Genomic DNA, 20,544 nt, shown 5'->3' with positions numbered 1-20,544 from the left:
TGCACTTTTAGTCTAATGAGTTTGTCATACCTTATGCTTTTAATGCCCTTATGCCATGTTCTTATTCTGTGCTTTATACCCTGTCCTCCCTCTGCATTCTCATTCAGTGGTCTAGGCCTTACTCCTCCACCTGTCACCTGGTTTCTTGCTCTGTGCCAAAGCTGTCTTTCTTTCTGGTGATGATTTGGTTTTTTTCCTCTGCAGACATTCCAGAAATCCCAGAAAGCATCAAATTTTGCAAGTCTTTGGAGATTGCAGACTTCAGTGGGAACCCCCTCTCCAGGTAAGATGCAAGTCCTTTCAAAAGTGAGGTAACTTAATAACTCTCCCGTCAGATGAAGGAACCAGTTATTGCTCCAGTACTGAGAAAAGTCCAATTTTAATTTATCTTTTTTTATGACTATTTCATTATTTGGCAAAAAATCATTGAAAATCTTGTAACATGAGAGGAGTTGGAAATCAGTAAGAGTTTGGAAAAGGTGCCAGACTGGTGGTGTTTATAACATTTGTGTAATTAATATTGCTGAAGGGCTGTCTAGTAATATTTGCCTCTTTGAATATGATGATAAAATCTGCAATAGAGGAGACATTCTGATGGCGTGGATAACATGATGAAAGACCTAGTGAAGCTTGAGGAGTGGTCTGAAATTTGGCAGCTAAGATTTAATTTTAAGAAATGCGAGGTCATGCATTTGGGCTGCAAATACCCAAGGGAATGGTACAGTTTAGGGGGTGAAGTACTTTTGTGCATGAAAGAGGAGCAGGACTTGTGTATGTGATAATTTTAAGGTGGCCAAACAGGTTGAAAAGGTGACGGCAAAAGCTAGAAGGATACTAGGGTGCATAGGGAGAGGTATGGCCAGTAGGAAAAAGGAGGTATTGATGCCCCTGTATAAGAGTTTGGTGACACCTCATTTAGAATATTGTATACAATTCTGGAGGCCACACCTTCAAAAAGATATAAAAAGGATGGAGTCAATCCAGAGGAAGGCTACTAAAATGGTGCGTGGCCTTCGTCATAAGACATATGGGGACAGACTTAAAGATCTCAGTCTGTATACTTTGGAGGAAAGGCGGGAGAGAGGGGATGTGATAGACACGTTTAAATACCTACGTAATGTAAATACGTATGAGTCGAGTCTCTTTCATTTGAAAGGAAACTGCAATGAGAGGGCATAGGATGAAGTTAAGAGGTGATAGACTCCGGAATAATCTAAGGAAATACTATTTTATAGAAAGGGTGGTAGATGCGTGGAACAGTCTCCAGGAAGAGGTGGTAGAGACTGTGTCTGAATTCAAGAGGGCTTGGGATAGGTACGTGGGATCTCTCAGAGAGAGGAAGAGATTATGGTTACTGTGGATGGGCAGACTAGATGGGCCATTTGGCCTTTATCTTCTATCATGATTTTATGTTTCTAGGTGTCACCCACTAAACTGTACCATTCCCTCAGGTTTTTGCAGCCCAAATGCACGACCTTGCATTTCTTAGCATTAAATTTTAGCTTCCAAATTTCAGACCATTCTTCAAGCTTTGCCAGGTCTTTCTTCATGTTATTCACACCATCTGGCGTGTCTACTCTATTGCACATTTTGGTATCATCCGCAAAGAGGCAAATCTTACCTGACAGCCCTTCAGCAATATCGTTTATAAAAATGTTAAAAAGAACAGGCCCAAGAACAGAACCTTGAGGCACACCACTGGTAACATCCCTTTACCCAAGTATAAAAGAAAGTGGCAAGAGTGTTGAAAGAAAGACCATTTACTATTCTTTTGTCCCTGCATTAATTCCTTTTGGAAATTAATTTGGCCCTAAATTAATAATTTATTAGAAAATCATGTTGGACTATCATATGATACAATATTATTTGGAACAGCAATGAGAACACAAAGTCCGATTTCTGCTGATAATAATAAACTTTTATTAATTTTAACAGGGGTAGCCATACAGCAAATTACTCAGAACTGGAAGGATTACACTAAATTGAATTACACTTTTTGGTGAAATTCAATTTGTCATATATATAAAATGGAAAAAGTACTGGCATTACAACAAGGTTATATTAACAAATTTAATAAAATATGGAGACCATTGACAATTTATTCCACTGATCAGATATAATAACACATGTATAGAACATATAGAAGGGGTAGGGAGGGAAAACTATTGTAATATTAATATGATATAAATTCTGAAAAAGGGTTTATTTAATTCACATTGTAAGAAAATTTAATGATAATTTCAAGTGTTTTTTTGTATAATTGAATGTATTACATGTATTTCACTTGATGTAAGAATTAAAAAAAAAAAGAATAAAAAATATTTATACAAAAAAAAAAAAAGAAAGAAGTCTGTGCGTGTTATGACATGTCTGAAGGTGCAGTCTAACATTCCAAGGGACAGAATGTCAGGAGAGTCCTTGTTGAGTCAAGTAAGAAGCTGCTATATATGGAATACTGTTCACAACACAATGCAAAACCATGAAGTGAACAATCTCAGTGAATACAGAGCATCAAACTTTTAAGAATTTATCAAATAAGTAAGTCTTTAACAGTTTTCTAGGAAGAAACTATCAAATGACTAAAATCTTTATCCCAGGTTGCAGCCTGACATGACAGTAGCCATTGGAGATAAAATTTCTCACAAAAGAAGGGAAAAAGCCAGAGGAGATAAATGACTGCAGTTTATGCTGAATCTGACCCATCGTCCTATAAAGTAAAATTTTGGAGCAAGTGGGGTAGAGAGTCTATTGAAAATGACCCTGACACTGGACGGCCTGTGGAAGCAACCTCTACAGAAATGTGCAAGAAAGTCGAGGATTTCATTTTGTCAAACAGCCGCATTAAGGTTTCCTAAATAGCCGAAGAGATGTACAGTTTGGAAAATAATTCATGAAAAGTTGGGTTCCAAGACTGTTGATGCCATGTCTGAAGGCCACAAGGCTCCAGTGCTGTCAGGAGAACTTGGAGTTGCTTCGTGAAGACAAGTGAATGTTTTTCATCGTTTAGTGACTGCAGATGAGACTTGGGTCTGTCACAGAGATCCAGAGTCCAAAATGTGTGGAAGTTTGTGACAAAGTAGTTAGAGCTACAGCCTGAAGTTCCAGGTTCAAATGCTCCTTGTGACCCTGGGCAAGTCACTTAATCCCCCATTGCCCCAGATAGATTAGCTAGAATGTGAGCCCACCAGGACAGACAGGAAAAACCCACTTAGGCTATAAGTAGTATATAAATTAATCAGCTATTTTAGAGCTTGGTAAGTACAACCTTTTATCTGCTGTATGCTACTTTAAAGAGAGATATTTTAGGATATGTAGGAAAAGGGCCTGTATAATTCTGTTTTGTTATGTATGTTTTGTATGTATCTAAATGTGTATGCTCTTTTGTTATCCACTTAGTTTTTAAGCAGAGAAGACATGTTTAAAATAAAAGAATAAATAAATAAAGTAGAAATGAAATCAATGCAGTGGAAGCACAAGTTACAAAAACTATCCCCTACCTCAAAAGACAGAAAATTCTGCAGGCAACTTTTGCTTCTAGAGATCATGCCCCAGGGTCAATCAAAGAGAAAATCTCTGGTGCACATGTCGTAACAATCACAGGCTGCCATCTGAGAAGGTGTGTTTCAGCAGCTGAACCATCCACCCTTCTTCCGAGTTTTGAAGAAATTTTTCTGTGGACGGCAGTTTTCAAGTGATGAAGATGTCAAACAGAAGAATTCTTTTCAAAGGGGAAAGTGGATGAAGTGCATGGAGCTATCAGGGGACTCTATTGAAAATTCTTTCCTACTGAGGTAGATAAATTATTGAGTGCCACAAGAAACAACAACTGAAGCGGAGCTAAAAAAGTTTGAGAGAGACTGGGCAGAGTCACAAGGAGGTGCAGTGGGAATCAAAATCAGTTCTACAGTTACCAACCCCACAAAATTGCATGGGTTTGTTTGAGATCAAGATAAAATTTTGTTTAGCTTGGATGGAGGTTGTGTGTCCACTTGATATGGAATAAGCTTTACTCTTAGAATTGATGATTCTGCTATTTATTATTGCTTTTTATTTTGTGTCTTATGATTAAAATAAGACATATTTATAATTTTTGTTCTGTGCCCACAATGTTTTCATCTTTAGCTGGTTGCTTTGGGGAGTGGTGCTTGGGTGACTAGTATTCTGACAGACTCTTTCCTTTGCAGGTTGCCCGATGGGTTTACTCAGTTGCGTAGCCTGGCTCACCTGGCCCTGAATGACGTGTCCTTGCAAATCTTACCCAGCGACATTGGGAAGTGAGTACTGCCAGTGAAGGGTGCTACTACGAAGGACTTGCTGAAGTGATAGGCGGGTGGGGTGGTCATCTGTATGATTTCTATACTAGTCTCTTGACTTCTGCATCATCTTTTCTTTCCAGTCTGGCCAATCTGGTAACATTGGAGCTGCGTGAAAACCTGCTCAAATCCCTCCCCAGGTGAGTGCTGGCATCCCCCTTGTCCCTGATTGTAGCATCTCTCATGTACCTGTCACACCCCCTTCCCAATCATACGTTGCAGCATGCCACCTGCCATATCTGTATTGGTTGGAAGGGGGATAGCGGCAATTCTTGCCATAAGAACATAATGCAAATCATACTGACTCAGGAGAAAGTTAATTGATTCCAACATCCTGGCCAGTCAAGAGGTAGATCTGTTTCTCAACTCATTTTAAGGGGTAACTTTTGAATAAGTTTTTTTTCTGGATTTTTTCTTCAGGAACTTGTCCAACCGTCTTTAGGACCTCTGTAATGTTACTTGCCTAGGTTATGATCTGTGACAACAGATTTTATAGTCAATTTGTTTTCAATTTGCTGGTCCTTGGTTTCATGGAGTGTCCTTTTTATTTGCGGTTTGTGGTGCTCAAAAGGTTAAATAGTTCCCTGTTTAACTGTTTATCCTATTCTTGATTTTCTATGCTTTCTTCATATCACCTCTTATTTCTCTTTGATATTTTTATAACCTATTCTTATTTAACCTTTCTTCATAAGTTATAGTTTCTTATTCTTGATTTACCGCTTGTAAGACCAAGCTCATTCAGCAGTTTACATAATACAAACCATAACACTTCAGAAAGGAACTACTTGAATAAAAGCCAAAACCCACCCTGTAGAAACATAACCTAAATTGTTTCAAAATGTAAATTCTTTGCTTTCACTTCATCCCCAAAAGCCAACTGAAAAGAATAAGCTTTCAAATGTTTCCTAAACCGAACTCCCGGGGAAGACTGTTCCACAGGCAGCATTGTGAATACCAGTCACATGAGCCTATTTTACTGTTGGCAACTGGAGCAAAAGATGCCAGACTTGAACGTAAGGTATATGAAGGAACATAAGGTTGAATCAAATTAGCTGAAGTTCTTGGTAATCCCTTTTTTAAAAGCTTGTTTAAAATAATCAAAATCTTAAACCGCATAGGGTAGTTATAATGGAAGCCAATGATTTTCAATGAGTAATGGGGTAACATAGAAACATGACGGCAAATAAAGGCCAGATAGCCCATTTAGTCTGGCCATTATCTCTTCCTTTCTCTAAGAGATCTCATGTGCCTAACATAGAAACATAGAAAAAAGCGGTAGAAAAGAGCTATAGCCCACCAAGTCTGCCCATTCCAAGTATCCCTCCCCCCTGAGTTTACTCCCTGAAAGATCCCACGTGAGTATCCCATTTTCTCTTAAAATCCGTCACGCTGCTGGCCTCTATCACCTGGAGTGGGAGTCTGTTCCAATAATCCACCACTCTTTCGGTGAAGAAGTACTTCCTGGAGTCGCCATGAAACTTCCCTCCCCTGACTTTCAGCGGATGCCCTCTGGTGGTCGAGGGTCCCATGAGCCAGAAGATATCATCTTCTGACTCGATGCGTCCCGTGATGTACTTATACGTTTCAATCATATCTCCCCGTTCTCTTCTTTCCTCAAGTGAGTACAGCCGCAATTTCTTTAGTCTTTCTTCATACGTGAGATCCCTGAGCCCCAAGACCATCCTGGTGACCGTTCGCTGCACCGACTCGATCCTCAGCACGTCCTTTCGGTAGTGTGGTCTCCAAAACTGAACACAGTACTCTAAGTGAGGCCTCACCATGGCTCTGTACAACAGCATCATAACTTCAGGTCTCCTGCTGACAAAACCTCTGCGGATACATCCCATCATTTGTCTTGCCCTGGAGGTAGCCTTCTCCACTTGATTGGCAACCTTCATGTCCTCACTAATGATCACTCCTAGATCGCGTTCCGCCATGGTCCTAACCAAGGTCTCACCATTTAGTACATAAGTTCTGCGCGGGTTTCTCTTACCCAGGTGCATTATCTTGCATTTTTTAGCATTGAAGCCTAGCTGCCAAGTAGTCGACCATTGTTCCAGAAGCAGTAGGTCGTGTGTCATATCATCAGGTAATAAGCTTCTGCCTACTATGTTTCAAAGTTTGGCGTCGTCGGCGAACAGTGATACCCTTCCTCTAAGTCCCTGCGTCATATCTCTTATGAATAAGTTGAATAGAATCGGGCCCAGGACCGAGCCCTGCGGCACTCCCATGCCTTCTTCAATTCAGACACGGTCTCTACCGCCATCACTTCTTCCGGGAGACTGTTCCCCACATCTACCAGCTTTCTGTAAAAAAACCTTCAGTAAAACCTTGGATTGCAAGTATTTTGCAAGATAAGCAAAACATTTTATTAAATTTTATCTTGATATACAAGTAACTTGGTTTGAAATTGTTTTGCAAGACAAGCAAAACATTTTATTCAATTTTATCTTGATATACAAGTAACTTGGTTTGAAAGAGTTTTGCAAGACAAGCAAAACTTTTATTAAATTTTAACTTGATATACAAATGTCTTGTACATACAGTATACACGCATCACATCATCTCAACTGAGCCGATGGTTCTTCTCTCTTTGACACTGCAAGAGTGTAGTGACTGTTCTAAATGAGCAAAGTCTTGCAATACAAGTATGTATAGTATTTGTAAAGTTTTTGGGTTGTGGAACAAATTGTCTGAGTTTCCATTATTTCTTATGGTGAAATGTGCTTTGAATATACGAGTGTTTTGGATTACAAGCATGTTTTTAGAACGAATTATGCTTATAAACCAAGAACATAAGAATTGCCGCTGCTGGATCAGACCATAAGAACATAAGAAGTTGCCTCCGCTGGATCAGACCAGAGGTCCATCGCGCCCAGCAGGCCGCTCCCGTAGCAGCCCATCAGGTCCATGACCTGTAAGGTGATCCTTGTCTAAAACCCTTTATCCTTCTATCTATACCCTTTCATAACCTATCTCTACCTCTGTCTGTATCCCTCAATCCCCTTATCCTTCAGGAATTTATCCAATCCTTCTTTGAAACCCCTATCACAACCTCCGGAAGCGCTTTCCAGGTGCCCACCACCCTCTGGAGTGAAAAATAATTTCCTAGCATTTGTTCTAAACCTATCCCCTTTCAATTTCTCTGAGTGCCCCCTTGTTCTTTTGGTTCTCAATAGGCTGAAGAATCTGTCCCTCTCTACCTTCTCTATGCCTTTCATGATCTTGAGAGTCTCTATCATGTCTCCTCTGAGTCTCTGCTTTTCCAGGGAGAAGAGCCCCAGCCTTTCTAACCTGTCTGCGTATGAAAAGTTTCCATACCTTTTATCATTTTCATCGCTCTTCTCTGAACCCTCTCAAGTATCGCCATGTCCTTCTTAAGGTACGGTGACCAATATTGGACACAGTACTCCAGATGCGGGCGCACCATCGCACGATATAGCGGCATGATGATCTCCTTCGTCCTTGTTGTAATACCCTTCTTAATAATACCCAACATTCTGTTTGCTTTCTTTGAGACTGCTGCGCATTGTGCCGTTGATTTCATTGTTGTATCCACCAGCATACCCAAGTCTTTTTCAAGGTTACTTTCCCCTAGTACTAATCCTCCCAGTTTGTAGCTGAACATCGGGTTCTTTTTCCCTATATGCATGACTTTGCATTTCTCTATATTAAAGTTCATTTGCCATTTATTTGCCCACTCCTCCAGTTTGTTTAGGTCCCTTTATAGGTCTACACATTCCCCCGCGGTTCTAACCCTGCTACAGAGTTTAGTGTCATCCACAAATTTTATAACTTCACAATTCGTCCCTGTTTCTAGGTCATTTATAAATACATTGAACAGCAGCGGTCCAAGCACCGACCCCTGCGGAACACCGCTCGTGACCCTCCTCCAGTCCGAGTAGTGGCCCTTCACTCCAACCCTTTGCTTTCTGCTGCCAACCAGTGTTTAATCCATCTGTGTACATCCCCTTCCACCCCGTGGTTCCACAGCTTCCTAAGTTGCTGCTCGTGGGGTACCTTGTCGAATGCTTTTTGGAAGTCGAGGTAAATGATGTCTATGGGTTCCCCTTTGTCCATCTGGCTGTTTATCCCTTCAAAGAAGTGCAGTAAGTTTGTTTGGCACGATCTTCCCTTGCAGAAGCCATGCTGACTCGCTTTCATTTGTCCATTTTTTTCTATGTGCTCACAGATGCTGTCTTTTATCAGTGTTTCTACCATCTTGCCCGGAACTGAAGTCAAGCTTACCGGCCTGTAGTTCCCTGGGTCACCCCTCGATCCCTTTCATAACTTCACATTTGTTATTTTCCAGTCCTCCGGGATCTCCCCAGTTTTCAAGGATAGGTTGCAAATTTGTCAGAGTGTTTCCGCTATTTCGTTTCTTAGTTCTTTTAATACCCTTGGGTGGATTCTGTCCGGGCCTGGTGATTTGTTGCTTTTCAATCTATCTATCTGTTGGAGGACATCCTCATGGCTAACCTAGTCCGTCCCTCCTGAAGAGCTTGTTCTACCCCCCAAAAGTTGTCCAGCTCCTCAAAAAGTGGAAACCTTCCTCTTTGCACCATCTCCTCAGCCATGCATTTATTGCTTGTAGTTCTGTCTGCCTCTTCACATCTGCCCTCGGTACTGGCAGGATCTCTGAGAATGCTATCTTCTGTGTTCTCAGCTTCAGTTTCCTTCCCAGGATCTTGAACTGCTCAGTTAGTGTAGTCCTGCTGTAATTTCTCCTGTTGCCATCATTTGTTCCAACGTGGATTATCACTGCTGTCTCTTCTGTCTCGGCTCCTTCCAGGATCCTCTCAATTCTGTCGGTCCATCATGCCTAGCAGTCCGCTTGCGCGGCTGCCCTTAGGTCAAAGACCAGTGCCCTAGTTGAGTCTAGCTTTACCTGTGTACGTTCTGGTTCAGCAGGAACTTAACTAACCATTTCTTGAATCCCTGGAGGGTGCTGTCCCCTATAACAGCCTCTGGAAGAGTGTTCCAGATTTCTACCACTCTCTGGGTGAAGAAGAACTTCCTTACATTTGTATGGAATCTATCCCCTTTTAACTTTAGAGAGTGCCCTCTCGTTCTCCCTACCTTGGAGAGGGTGAACAACCTGTCTTTATCTACTAAGTCATTGTTTCAGTCATTTCCCCTCTCAGTCTCCTCTTTTCAAGGGAGAAGAGGCCCAGTTTCTCTAGCCTCTCATTCTACGGCAACTCCTTCAGTCCCTTAACCATTTTTGTTGCTCTTCCCTGGACGCTTTCGAGTAGTACTATGTCCTTTTTCATGTATGGCGACCAGTGTTGGACTCAGTATTCCAGGTGGGGGGCGCACCATGGCCCGGTACAGCGGCATGATAACCTTCTTAGATCTGTTTGTGATCCCCTTCTTGATCATTCCTAGCATTCTGTTCACCCTTTTTGCCACCGCTGCGCATTGAGCGGATGGCTTCATTGACTTGTCTACAAGTACTCCCAAGTCCCTTTCCTGGGGGCTCTCTCCGAGTACAGCACCAGATATCCTGTATTCGTACATATGATTTTTATTACCGACATGCATCACGTTGAACCTCATTTGCCATTTCGCGGCCCATTCCTCCAGTGTGTTTATATCTCGTTTTAGGAAGGTTTTACTGTATTTCCTTAGATTACTCTTTTCATCCTCTCATTCCAGAACTTCTTTTTAAATGAAAGAGACTCGACTCATGCACATTTACACCACGTAGGTATTTAAACCTCTCTGTCATATCTCCCCTCTCCCGCCTTTCCTCCAAAGTATACAGATTGGGATTTTTAAGGCTGTCTCCATTCACCTTATGATGAAGACCATACACCATTTTATTAGACTTCTCTGGACTGACTCCATTTTTTTTTTTTAATATCATTTTTATTAAAGAGTCAACAAGAGAAACAGGCTGGGTACAATGATGAAATAGGAAATACGCAAACAAAGGCATCAGTACAAGGACACAATAGCCATCAACAAGAATACATAGTATGTCAAGGAGACACAGGACTGTCAAAGAGCAAAAACAGCTCGCCTCTCTCATTGGCCTCATAAATTTTATTTTTACCAATATGGTACACCCATCCCCAAGAATCCCCACCGCAAGGGACAGCACACATACCAAGCAACACAAATCAGTCATACAATCAAACATACCCCACTCACACTCCCCATTCAATCCCCCCTTCCCTACCCCCTCCCCCCAAGCCGGGAGACCAGAGGTAACTTCAGAAACACCCTCCAAAGGGCCAAGTAGGCCAACACCTCAGGGTTGGTGGAGCGTTTATGATAGCAGAGTTTGAAACGTGCCGGCTCAATCATCTGAGTGATCCAACTGTCCAAGGGAATAGACCCTTCCTGAGTCCAATATTGTAAGATTGTTCCTTTAACCATCAACAAAGTCAGGTAGATGAAATGCCGCTGAGGTACAGTGAGGCCTTGCTCTTCCAGCAGGGTCTGGTCGCCGAGGAGCAGCGTTTTGTAGTCCCACTCATCATTGCGTTGCAGGACTTTGAACTTCATGGTATAGCGGTATATAAGAAATAAATTATTATTATTATTAAAAAATTATTTAACGAAGTTGTGTAAAGGAAGAGTTCCATAAGGATAGTTATCCCAGGACAAGCAGCAGGTATCTCACTAATGGGTGACGTGATCCAACGGAGCCCCGATGCGGACGCTTCTTTGAAGAAAAACTTGAAGTTTCGAGTCGCCCGCACCGCGCATGCGTGAGTGCTTTCCCGCCCAGACCAGGGCGTGTCTCCTCAGTTCTTACTTTTCCGTGGAGCCGAGAAAGTCCGTCCTCGACTCTCTGCGCGAAGTTTTCTTCTCTTGTACCTTCTAAGTCTGTGGTTTTGGTTTTATTTGATCCTAATCACTGACTTTCATCGTGTTTTATTGTTTAAAAAAAAAAAAAATTTCATCGTTCCATTCGACCGGGTAGGCCACGTGGCCGCAGCCTTGCGGCGGAGCTATTTCGGCCTATGTCCCGGCCTATCACCGGTTTTTAAAAAGTGTGACAAGTGCCAGCGCGCAATTTCGCTAACGGACCCTCATCGACACTGTGATCGGTGTCTCGGGCCTGAACATCTCCCGAAATCGTGACGGCCTTGCTCCACACTCACCGCACATGCTTTCAAGCGTCGTTGCGTCTTGTGGGAATTGCTGTTCATGGAATCCTCGATGGAACCATCGACCACGAAGGGACCTTCGCCTTCAACATCATCCGCAACTCCACAGCCTACCACCTCTGCGGTGCCAAGTCTCATCAAGCCCGCCTCGTTTGTCCCGGCTCAGATTCCAGCGCCTGCTGCGATGCCTTCCTTAACCTCCTCAGGTCAGGTAGCCCAGCAGCCCATTCCTCCAAGCACTCACACACTGCTCCGAGGGAACGTGAGGCCCGCACAGGTGGTCCCATTTTCAGATGCGGATTCCATCCTTGTCAGCCTCGTTCCAGACCATGTTACAGAAGCAATTTATCGAGCTCTTTACCACGATGGGGCCTCAGCTTCTTTCCCAAATCCAGCCTGGGCACGTGGAGGCCTCCCGCGGGGTCGAGCCCCCTCCAGTGCTGCAGCAGGGAACATACTCTCAACAGGGAGCAGAGTGTCTGGTCTGGCAACAACGCATGCATCGCAAGGAGCAGAGTCTTTGCCCATGCCTCCATTGGAACCGATGCACTCGATGCAAGGAGCAGAGTCTTTGCAAATGCCTCCATTGGAGCCGATCACCCCGACGGGGTTCGAGCCTCTACGGCACCCACCCCTGTTTTTATCGACCGCTTCCAGCCCCATCCACTACCTGGGGGCCTCAGCGAAGACCTACTCGCCTCTCCCATCGAGGCCGACCTATCGACACAGTCCGCATCACCGATCAAGGCACTCGTCCAGGCAGGCCTCGCCTCATCGGAAGCAAAAATTCCTGGAGTATTCGCCACCGATTACTACTACTCCACCGATGCCAGAGCTCAAGGACATGATGGGATCTCTCTCACCTTCTCGATCCCTGTCCCCCATGGATCCGGAGGCCTCGACCTCATCGAGCCCATCCCGAGGCCCTGCAACAACTGACCAACTGTCCTTCTCCTCGTTCCTTCGACAGATGGCCGATGACATAGACATCCCCCTGGATACGGGGTCCAAATTCTCGAAAGAATACCTCGAGACTATGTGCCTCCCTCAACCACCTGCGGAGTCCCTCAAGCTTCCCTTACACAAGCTGCTGGACCAAACCTTCGCACGGTGCCTCAAGACACCTTATTTGATCCCCGCAGTGCCGAGTAAATGGACACCCAGAAACTGCACTGTCCACCGTAAGGGGTTCGACGGCTCGCAGCTTTCCACCAATCCCTTTCGGTGGAGTCCTCACTGAAGCGGTCCCATCCCTCCCAGGTCTACACCTCCTTCCCACCTGGTAGAGAGGGCAAGACCATGGATCGATTCGGCAGGAGAGTTTACCAGAACTCCATGATGGCCTCGAGAGTTCTGAATTACAACTTCCACTTCACAACATATTTGGAGTTTCTTTTGTCCGTACTCCAGAAGTTTATCCCCTACGTGGATCCTAGGGCTCAGTTCGAGTACTAGGAGGCGCTGGCCTCGTTATCCCAACTTAGGGTACAGCTTATGCAAATCCTCCTACGATGCCTTCGAGCTGGTGGCTCGGGCCGCAGCATGTTCGGTGGCCATTGCGCCGGGCTGGCCTGGCTGCGGACCATCGACATGGACCCCAATCTCCAGGACAGGCTTGCCAATTTTCCATGCGCCGGCTCCGACCTCTTTGATGGATCCATCGAGGCGGTAAACCAAGAATGCTCTTGGGATCATGAGAAGTCCTTCCAGTCCATCCTGCGTCAGAAGCCCAGGCCTGCTCCTCCTCATCAATCATGCCCACCGTTGATCTACCAGCGGCGTTACCCCCTGAAACAGGCTCCCTCCATCCGACAGCCTGTGAAGAGGCAGCACCTGCAGAAACATCAGCAAAAGCCTCAACCATCTGCTGTCCCTAAGGCTCCTCAGCCCTTTTGACTATCTCAAAGAGAGCATAACCTCTGTAGTTCTGCCATTTTCAGTGATTCCACCTATCGGAGGTCGCATCCATAATTTTTTTCCATCGATGGACGTCTATCACTACCGGCCTCTGGGTCCTCTCCATCGTCATGGAGGGATACTCCCTTCAATTCCACCAGGTCCCTCCAGAACATCCTCCAAGAGAGTATCCTTCCAACTTGACACAGACCGCCCTTCTTCTTCAAGAAGCCCAGGCTTTGCTGCAGCTTGGGGCTGTCGAGCCAGTCCTTCAGGACCAACAGAACAAGGGGTTTTACTCCTGATACTTCCTTGTTCCGAAGAAGACGGGCGATCTGCGACCCATCTTGGACCTCAGGATGCTCAACAAATTTCTGGTCAAAGAAAAGTTTTGCATGTTACCCTGGCATCCCTGTACCCCCTCATTGAGCAGAACGATTGGTTATGCTCTCTGGATCTGAAGGAGGCCTAAACTCACATCCCCATTCATCCAGCCTCCCGCCAATTTCTCAGATTCCGGGTGGGAAATCTTCACCTGCAATACCGAGTGCTCCCCTTCGGCTTGGCCTCATCCCCCAGAGTCTTCACCAAGTGCCTAGTAGTGGTAGCCGCTGCACTCAGGAACCAAGGCCTCCAGGTGTTCCCTTACCTGGACGACTGGCTCATCAAGGATTCCACGTCTCAAGGAGTCACCCTCGCGACTCAGAAAACATTTGGTTACTACAACATCTGGGTTTCGAGATAAACTTTCCAAAATCCCATCTACAGCCTTCCCAGACTCTCCCCTTCATCGGGGCGATCCTGGATACTACCAAACTCCGAGCATTCCTCCCTCCCCCACGCATGGAGGCTCTGCTTCATCTCTGCCACTCAGTGTCCTCTCGCCCGTCCATCCCGGCGAAACTGATGATGGTCCTGCTAGGCCACATGGCCTCTACAGTACACGTGATTCCGTTTGCCAGACTTCACCTCAGGACTCCTCAGTGGACCTTGGCGTCTCAGTGGTTCCAGACGTCTGACCCTCTGACTCAACATATCCAGGTCACTTCTGCTTTGCAACAGTCTCTTCGCTGGTGGATGCTATCCTCCAATCTCTCCAGAGGTTTGTTGTTCCAAACCCCCCACCATCAGAAAGTCCTCACGACCGACTTGTCGATTTATGCCTGGGGGGCTCATCTGGACGGCCTCCGCACCCAGGGTTACTGGACCAGCGCGGACCGCCAGTGCCACATCAATCTCCTGGAACTCGGGGCGATCTTCAACGCTCCTCAGACCTTTCAACACCTCCTTCGCAACCAGGTTGTCCTCATTCGCACAGACAACCAGGTCGCCATGTACTATGTGAACAAGCAGGGAGGCACGGGATCGGCCTCCCTCTGCCAGGAAGTTCTGAAGGTGTTGGAGTGGGCGACTCGCAACAACACCTTCCTCAGAGCGGTCTACATTCAGGGGGTGGACAATGCCTTAGCAGACAACTTGAGCCGTCTCCTGCAACCTCATGAGTGGACTCTCAACTCCATGCCCCTTCATCACATCTTCTCCCTGTGGGGTACGCCTCAGATAGACCTCTTTGCAGCCCCCAACAACTCCAAACTCCCTCACTTCTGCTCCAAGATCTACACCCCTCAGCGCCTCGAAGCAGATGCATTCCTCTTGGACTGGACGAATCGCTTTCTATATGCATTTCCTCCATTTCCTCTCATTCAAAAGACTCTGGTCAAGCTGAAGTCAGACCATGCCACCATGATCCTGATTGCCCCACGGTGGCCCAGACAACCTTGGTACTCACTTCTACTCCAACTCAGCAGCAGGGAGCCATACCTCCTGCCAGTTTTTCCATCTCTGCATACACAGCATCAGGGATCTCTGCTTCACCCCAACCTACAGTCTCTACACCTGACAGCTTGGTTCCTCTCAATGTGACCCCTCTATAGTTTTCCCAACAAGTGAGGGACATCCTAGAAGCTTCACGGAAGCCTGCTATTAGACAATGTTACCACCAGAAATGGACTAGATTCTCTGTTTGGTGTGTCTCTCAGCGCCAGGAGCCTCAACACTCCTCCTTGTCTTCGGTTTTGGACTATCTTTTGCACCTGTCTCATTCTGGCCTCAAGTCTTCCTCGATACGAGTCCATCTCAGTGCAATCGCTGCTTTCCATCAGCCTCTTCAAGGAAAACCTCTATCTGCTCATCCTGTGGTTTCCAGATTCATGAAAGGACTGTTCCATGTCAATCCTCCCCTCAAACCGCCTCCAGTGGTTTGGGACCTCAATGTTGTTCTTTCACAACTTATGAAGCCTCCATTTGAACCTCTTCACAAGGCTCACCTGAAGTACCTCACTTGGAAAGTGGTGTTTCTCATTGGCCTCACTTCTGCCCGAAGAGTCAGTGAGCTACAAGCCTTGGTTGCGGACCCACCTTTTACAGTATTCCATCATGACAAGGTGATTCTCCGCACGCACCCAAAATTCCTTCCTAAAGTTGTCTCAGAATTTCACCTCAACCAATCCATTGTGCTTCCAGATTTCTTTCCGAAGCCACATTCTCACCCTGGAGAATCTGCTCTGCATACTCTGGACAGTAAGCATGCTTTAGCCTTCTACCTAGAACGCACCAAGCCTCACAGGACTGCTCCTCAACTTTTCAGCTCCTTTGATCCGAACAAGTTGGGACGCCCTGTTTCCAAGCGCAACATCTCTAACTGGATGGCAGCTTGCATCTCATTTTACTATGCCCAGGCTGGATTGCCCTTGCCAGAAAAATCACAGCCCATAAGGTCAGAGCGATGCAGGTTCTGTAGCCTTTCCTCAGATCAACGCCGATATTGAGGAGATTTTTAAAAGCTGCCACTTTACAGATCCTCGGTTCTTACCTTCACTTACATACTGTCTGGATCCATTCTCCAGGCGGGAATGGACAGTGTGGCCAAACGTAGTTGCAAAATTTATTCTCTAAGTTGCCAATCTCCACCATCCACTCTGGTTAGCTTGGAGGTCACCCATTAGTGGATAATACCTGCTTGCTTGTCCTGGGATAAAGCAATGTTACTTACCGTAACAGTTGTTATCAGTGACAGCAGGCAGCTATTTCTCAGTCCACCCACTTCCCCTTGGGATGGCTTACTTGCTAGCTAACTAGACTGAGGAGATGCACCTGAGTCTGGTGGTGAAGGCACTCGCGCATGGCGGAGTGGGGAATCATAACTTTGAGATTTTTCTTACACAGGAAGCGCCCGCATCGGGGCTTTGTTGGATCACTTCACCCATTAGTGAGAATAGCTGCCTGCTGTCCCTGGATAACATCTGTTATGGTAAGTAACATTGCTTTCAGGACATTCCAAGAAGGAATACAGTAGCATCCCTGGGGACCCTCAACACTTGGTGCATGGAGCCACCTCCCACAAACCCATGCAGGCACCCCTCTCTTTAGTGATATAAGCCCCATGGAGGATTTTAAATTGGGTCTCCTGCCAATATGCCGACTTCACAAAATCATGCTCCATAAAGATAGCTGGGGTGTACTGTGTAGCAAGTTCCTGGTTCCACCTTTCCCGCAAAGTGGCTAAATGTCCCTGGGAAGCTGAGGAATGAACTACCCGATACCATACCGATAAGGAGCTCTGGGATGCCAGTACACAAAGTAAATACTCATCGAGAGGGCCGCACATCCGTTCCGCGCCATACTGTTGGTGAAGACTCTGAATATAATGCCGAGCTTGTAAACAGGCAAAGAATTAATGGTTGGGGATGTCCCATTGCTACCAGAGGTGGGCAAACGAAGCAAAAACCCCCGTGTCCCCATCAATCAGATGAGAGAGTGAAAGCCTTCCTGGAAGCCCAAGCAGTGAACGGAGAATGGCCGAGATCCAGAGTGAAACTGGGATTACCCTGGAGTTGCAAAAAGGGAGAGGCTAATGGAAACCGGGCCTGCAACCTCTACCACCACCGCCAGGCCAGACAAAAAGAGCGCAGAAACCGTAACTTGGAGGGCAGAGCTCCCTCCACACCTCGGGGTGTATGCAGAAGATTTAAGAAAGTAAATGGCGCACACCACCCCGAAGGGGAAAACTGCAATCCCTGTCACCCTCTCGTGGACAAAACGCATAAGAACTGCCACTTTATACGCACGAACATCAGGGAGACCCAAGCCCCCTTCCCGCTTAGAAAGAGGCAGCTTCACATAGGCAATACGCGCTGCTTGATGATGCCACAGAAACGAGGTGAAAAGTGAGCGAAGCTTCCCTATATCTCACTGTAGCACCCAGAAGGGCACCGTTTGTAGAGGGTATAACAGTTTGGGCAGTAAGATCATTTTTAACCAATGCCGCCCTCCCCAGCAGGGACAATGGGAGGTCTCGCCAAGCAGAACAAAGGGCCTGAATTTTGTCAATAGCAGCCAAAACATTACACTTGTACATAACTCGGGAGTCTGTGTGTAGGTAAATGCCAAGATATCGCATCGGTTTGCACACTGGCAGAATCTGCAATGCAGCATGCCAAGGCTCCCGGCCAAGGACTCCATCTTTTATATATCTTTTTGAAGGCGCGGTTTCCAGAATTGTGCACAATATTCTAAATGAGGTATCGGCAGAGCCTTATACAGAGGCATCAGTCTCTCCTTTTTCCTGCTGGCCATACCTCTCCCTATGCAACTTAGCATCCTTCTAGCTTTCGCCATCACCTTTTCAACCTGTTTGACCATCTTTAGATCATCACATACAATCACCCCCAAGTCCCACTCTTCTGTTGTTCACATAGGTTCTTCACCCCCTAAATTGTACCCTTCCCTCGGGTTTTTGCAGCCCAAATGCATGACCTTGCATTTCTTAGCATTAAATTTTAGCTGCCAAATTTCAGACCATTCTTCAAGCTTCGCCAGGTCTTTCTTCATTATATTCACACTATCCTGGTTGCCTACTCTCTTGCAGATTTTGGTATCATCCGCAAAGAGGCAAATCTTAATCGACTGCCCCTTCAGTAATATCGTTTATAAAAATGTTAAAAAGAATAGAAACTTGAGGCACACCACAGGTAACATTCTTTTCCTCAGAACGATCTCCATTGATCACTAACCTCTTTTGCCTTCCACTCAACCGGTTCTTGACCTAGCTCATAACTTTGGAATCTATCCCGATTGCGCTCAGTTTATTTATGAGACATTTGTGTGGAACACTGTCAAAGGCTTTGCTAAAATCTAAATACACCACATCTAGCACACTCCCTCTATCCAATTCTCTGGTCACCCAGTCAAAGAAATTGATCATATTTGTCTGACAAGACTTATCTCTAGTGAATCCATGTTGCCTCCAGTCCTGAAATCCACAGGATTCCAGAAACTTGACCATTCTCTGTTTTAAAAGCATTTCCATTAATTTGCTTACCACAGAAGTCAGATTTACTGGCCAGTAATTCCCTACTTTTTCCTTACTTCCACTTTTGTAGAGAAGGGACCACCATATCCACCCTTCTCCAGTCTTCCGGTACCACTCCTGACTCTAGAGTCTTGTTGAAAAGATCAGTCAGCGGAGCTACCAGAAGCTTCCCTAAGTTCCTTCAGCACCCTTGGATGTACACCATCTGGCCCCCATCGTTTTGTCTACCTTTATTTTAGCTAGCTCCTCACGAACACAACCCTGTGAAAATCGATCAGGGTCTATTACTCCTCCATCCCTATTCACGTTTGTCTTCTGCGGCCCCTCTCCTGGCGCTTCAGCCGTGAACACAGAACAGAAATATTTGTTAAGCAATTCGGCCTTTTCTTTATCAGCTTCTACGTATTCCTCCCCTTCACCTTTGAGTCTCACAATGCCACTTTTGCACTTCTTCCTATCACTAATATAACTAAAAAATGTCTTGTCTCCCTGTTTTACCGTGTCAGCTATTTTTTCTTCCATTTGTATTTTTGCTTTCCTGACTACATGAACAGCCTCTCTTAACTTTTCCACCCATTGTGCACACAGCGTTTTCATGTAGGAAATTGTGCACTTGCTCACTTGAGATTCCTACAGTCTCGGTCCGGTGACGTAACCTTGATGGCAGGTTGAGGAGGGAGCATTGACCTCGGCGAATCCGAACCCCCTTCCATGTGAAATTTAAGTGGAAAAAAAGAAGGCAGTATATGGAGATTCTTTGGAGAATTGGGAGAAAAGATGCCGGCAAGAGGAGAGTCGCTCTCAGGAAAGAGGACAGGAGATAGGTGGCCTCCGGCATGGACCGGGAACCGCCCATGAGACACCATGTGAGTTGGGAGAGAGTGCATCAGAGGAGGAGATAGAATGAACGGTTCTGCCCCGGAGGAGACATGGAGACCCGGCAGTTTCGGCCATAAAGGAAGAACTTCAGCAGTGGGTCCTGGAAATAAAGAGTGAAATGGCTGTGGTGAAGGTGAAAATTAAGGGCGCTGTAAAAGAAGTAAGGCAATATTTGGCGGACCTGCTGGGCCAAGTGGAAGAAACCGAGCAGTGAGTTGGTGAGCAAGATATAATGTTAAAGACAATAAGCGGTCAGGTGGGGGATACTCAAAAACAATTGTGAAGACTCTGTGAATCGTATAGAAGATTTGGAGAATAGAACTCGGCGGCAGAATTTGCAGATATGAGGGGTCCCTGACACCGAGGTATATAAAGACGCTGTGAAAGTGGGGCAGGAAATTTTTGCCTTTATGTTAACAACTGCGAGTGCAGAAGAAACTCCCCTAGCCACAGTGAAAATAAACAGGGCTCACAGGATGGCAAGTTCCAGAATGTCTGAAAAGCCTCGGGACATAATTGTATGCCTGCATAATTTTGTGGATAAAGAGCGATTAATCAGTAAGACCAGAGAATTGGGTAAGGTAACCTGGCAGACTTATAACATTGAGATATTTCAGGATTTATCTGCTATTACTTTGCAGAAGAGGAGGGAATTTCACCCAATTCTTACAGTTTTGAAACAGAAGTATTTGCATTATAAATGGTTGTTTCCATTTGGTCTTTTGATAACAATTAATGGTACTTATAAGAAAGTCATAACTGTGATTGAAGTGGAGGAATTGACTGGGCTGGCTATTGCTTCAACAGCATTACAAAAATTGGAAAAGTATCATTGGCAGGAGTCTGCTACTAGGTCTAAGAAAAGGCAACAGGAGGAAAACAATTGGAGCCAGGGCAGGAATCTAAGGGCGCGTTGGCCTCTGTTTGATGGATAGACTGATGCAAGATTAATGACTATGATATA

The 20,544-nt window shown here is 45.5% G+C and overlaps 1 protein-coding gene across 13 annotated transcripts in view; it reads left to right on the top strand.

Moving 5' to 3' along the window:
- The window catches only part of LOC117355920 (protein scribble homolog), a 393,083-nt gene that overhangs the window by 82,832 nt on the left and 289,707 nt on the right, over nt 1-20,544 (top strand). For all 13 annotated transcript variants that reach the window (XM_033935046.1, XM_033935039.1, XM_033935045.1 and 10 more), the window contains exons 3-5: nt 205-283; nt 4,185-4,274; nt 4,397-4,453. In XM_033935046.1, coding sequence (XP_033790937.1) covers nt 205-283; nt 4,185-4,274; nt 4,397-4,453 — 226 coding nt within the window. The remainder of the gene's footprint in view (nt 1-204; nt 284-4,184; nt 4,275-4,396; nt 4,454-20,544) is intronic.

Source organism: Geotrypetes seraphini, chromosome 2 (genome assembly GCF_902459505.1).
Source record: "Geotrypetes seraphini chromosome 2, aGeoSer1.1, whole genome shotgun sequence".
Lineage (NCBI taxonomy): Eukaryota > Metazoa > Chordata > Amphibia > Gymnophiona > Dermophiidae > Geotrypetes > Geotrypetes seraphini.
Note: the sequence above shows the minus strand (reverse complement) of the source record. Positions and strands in the feature narration are given on the sequence as shown.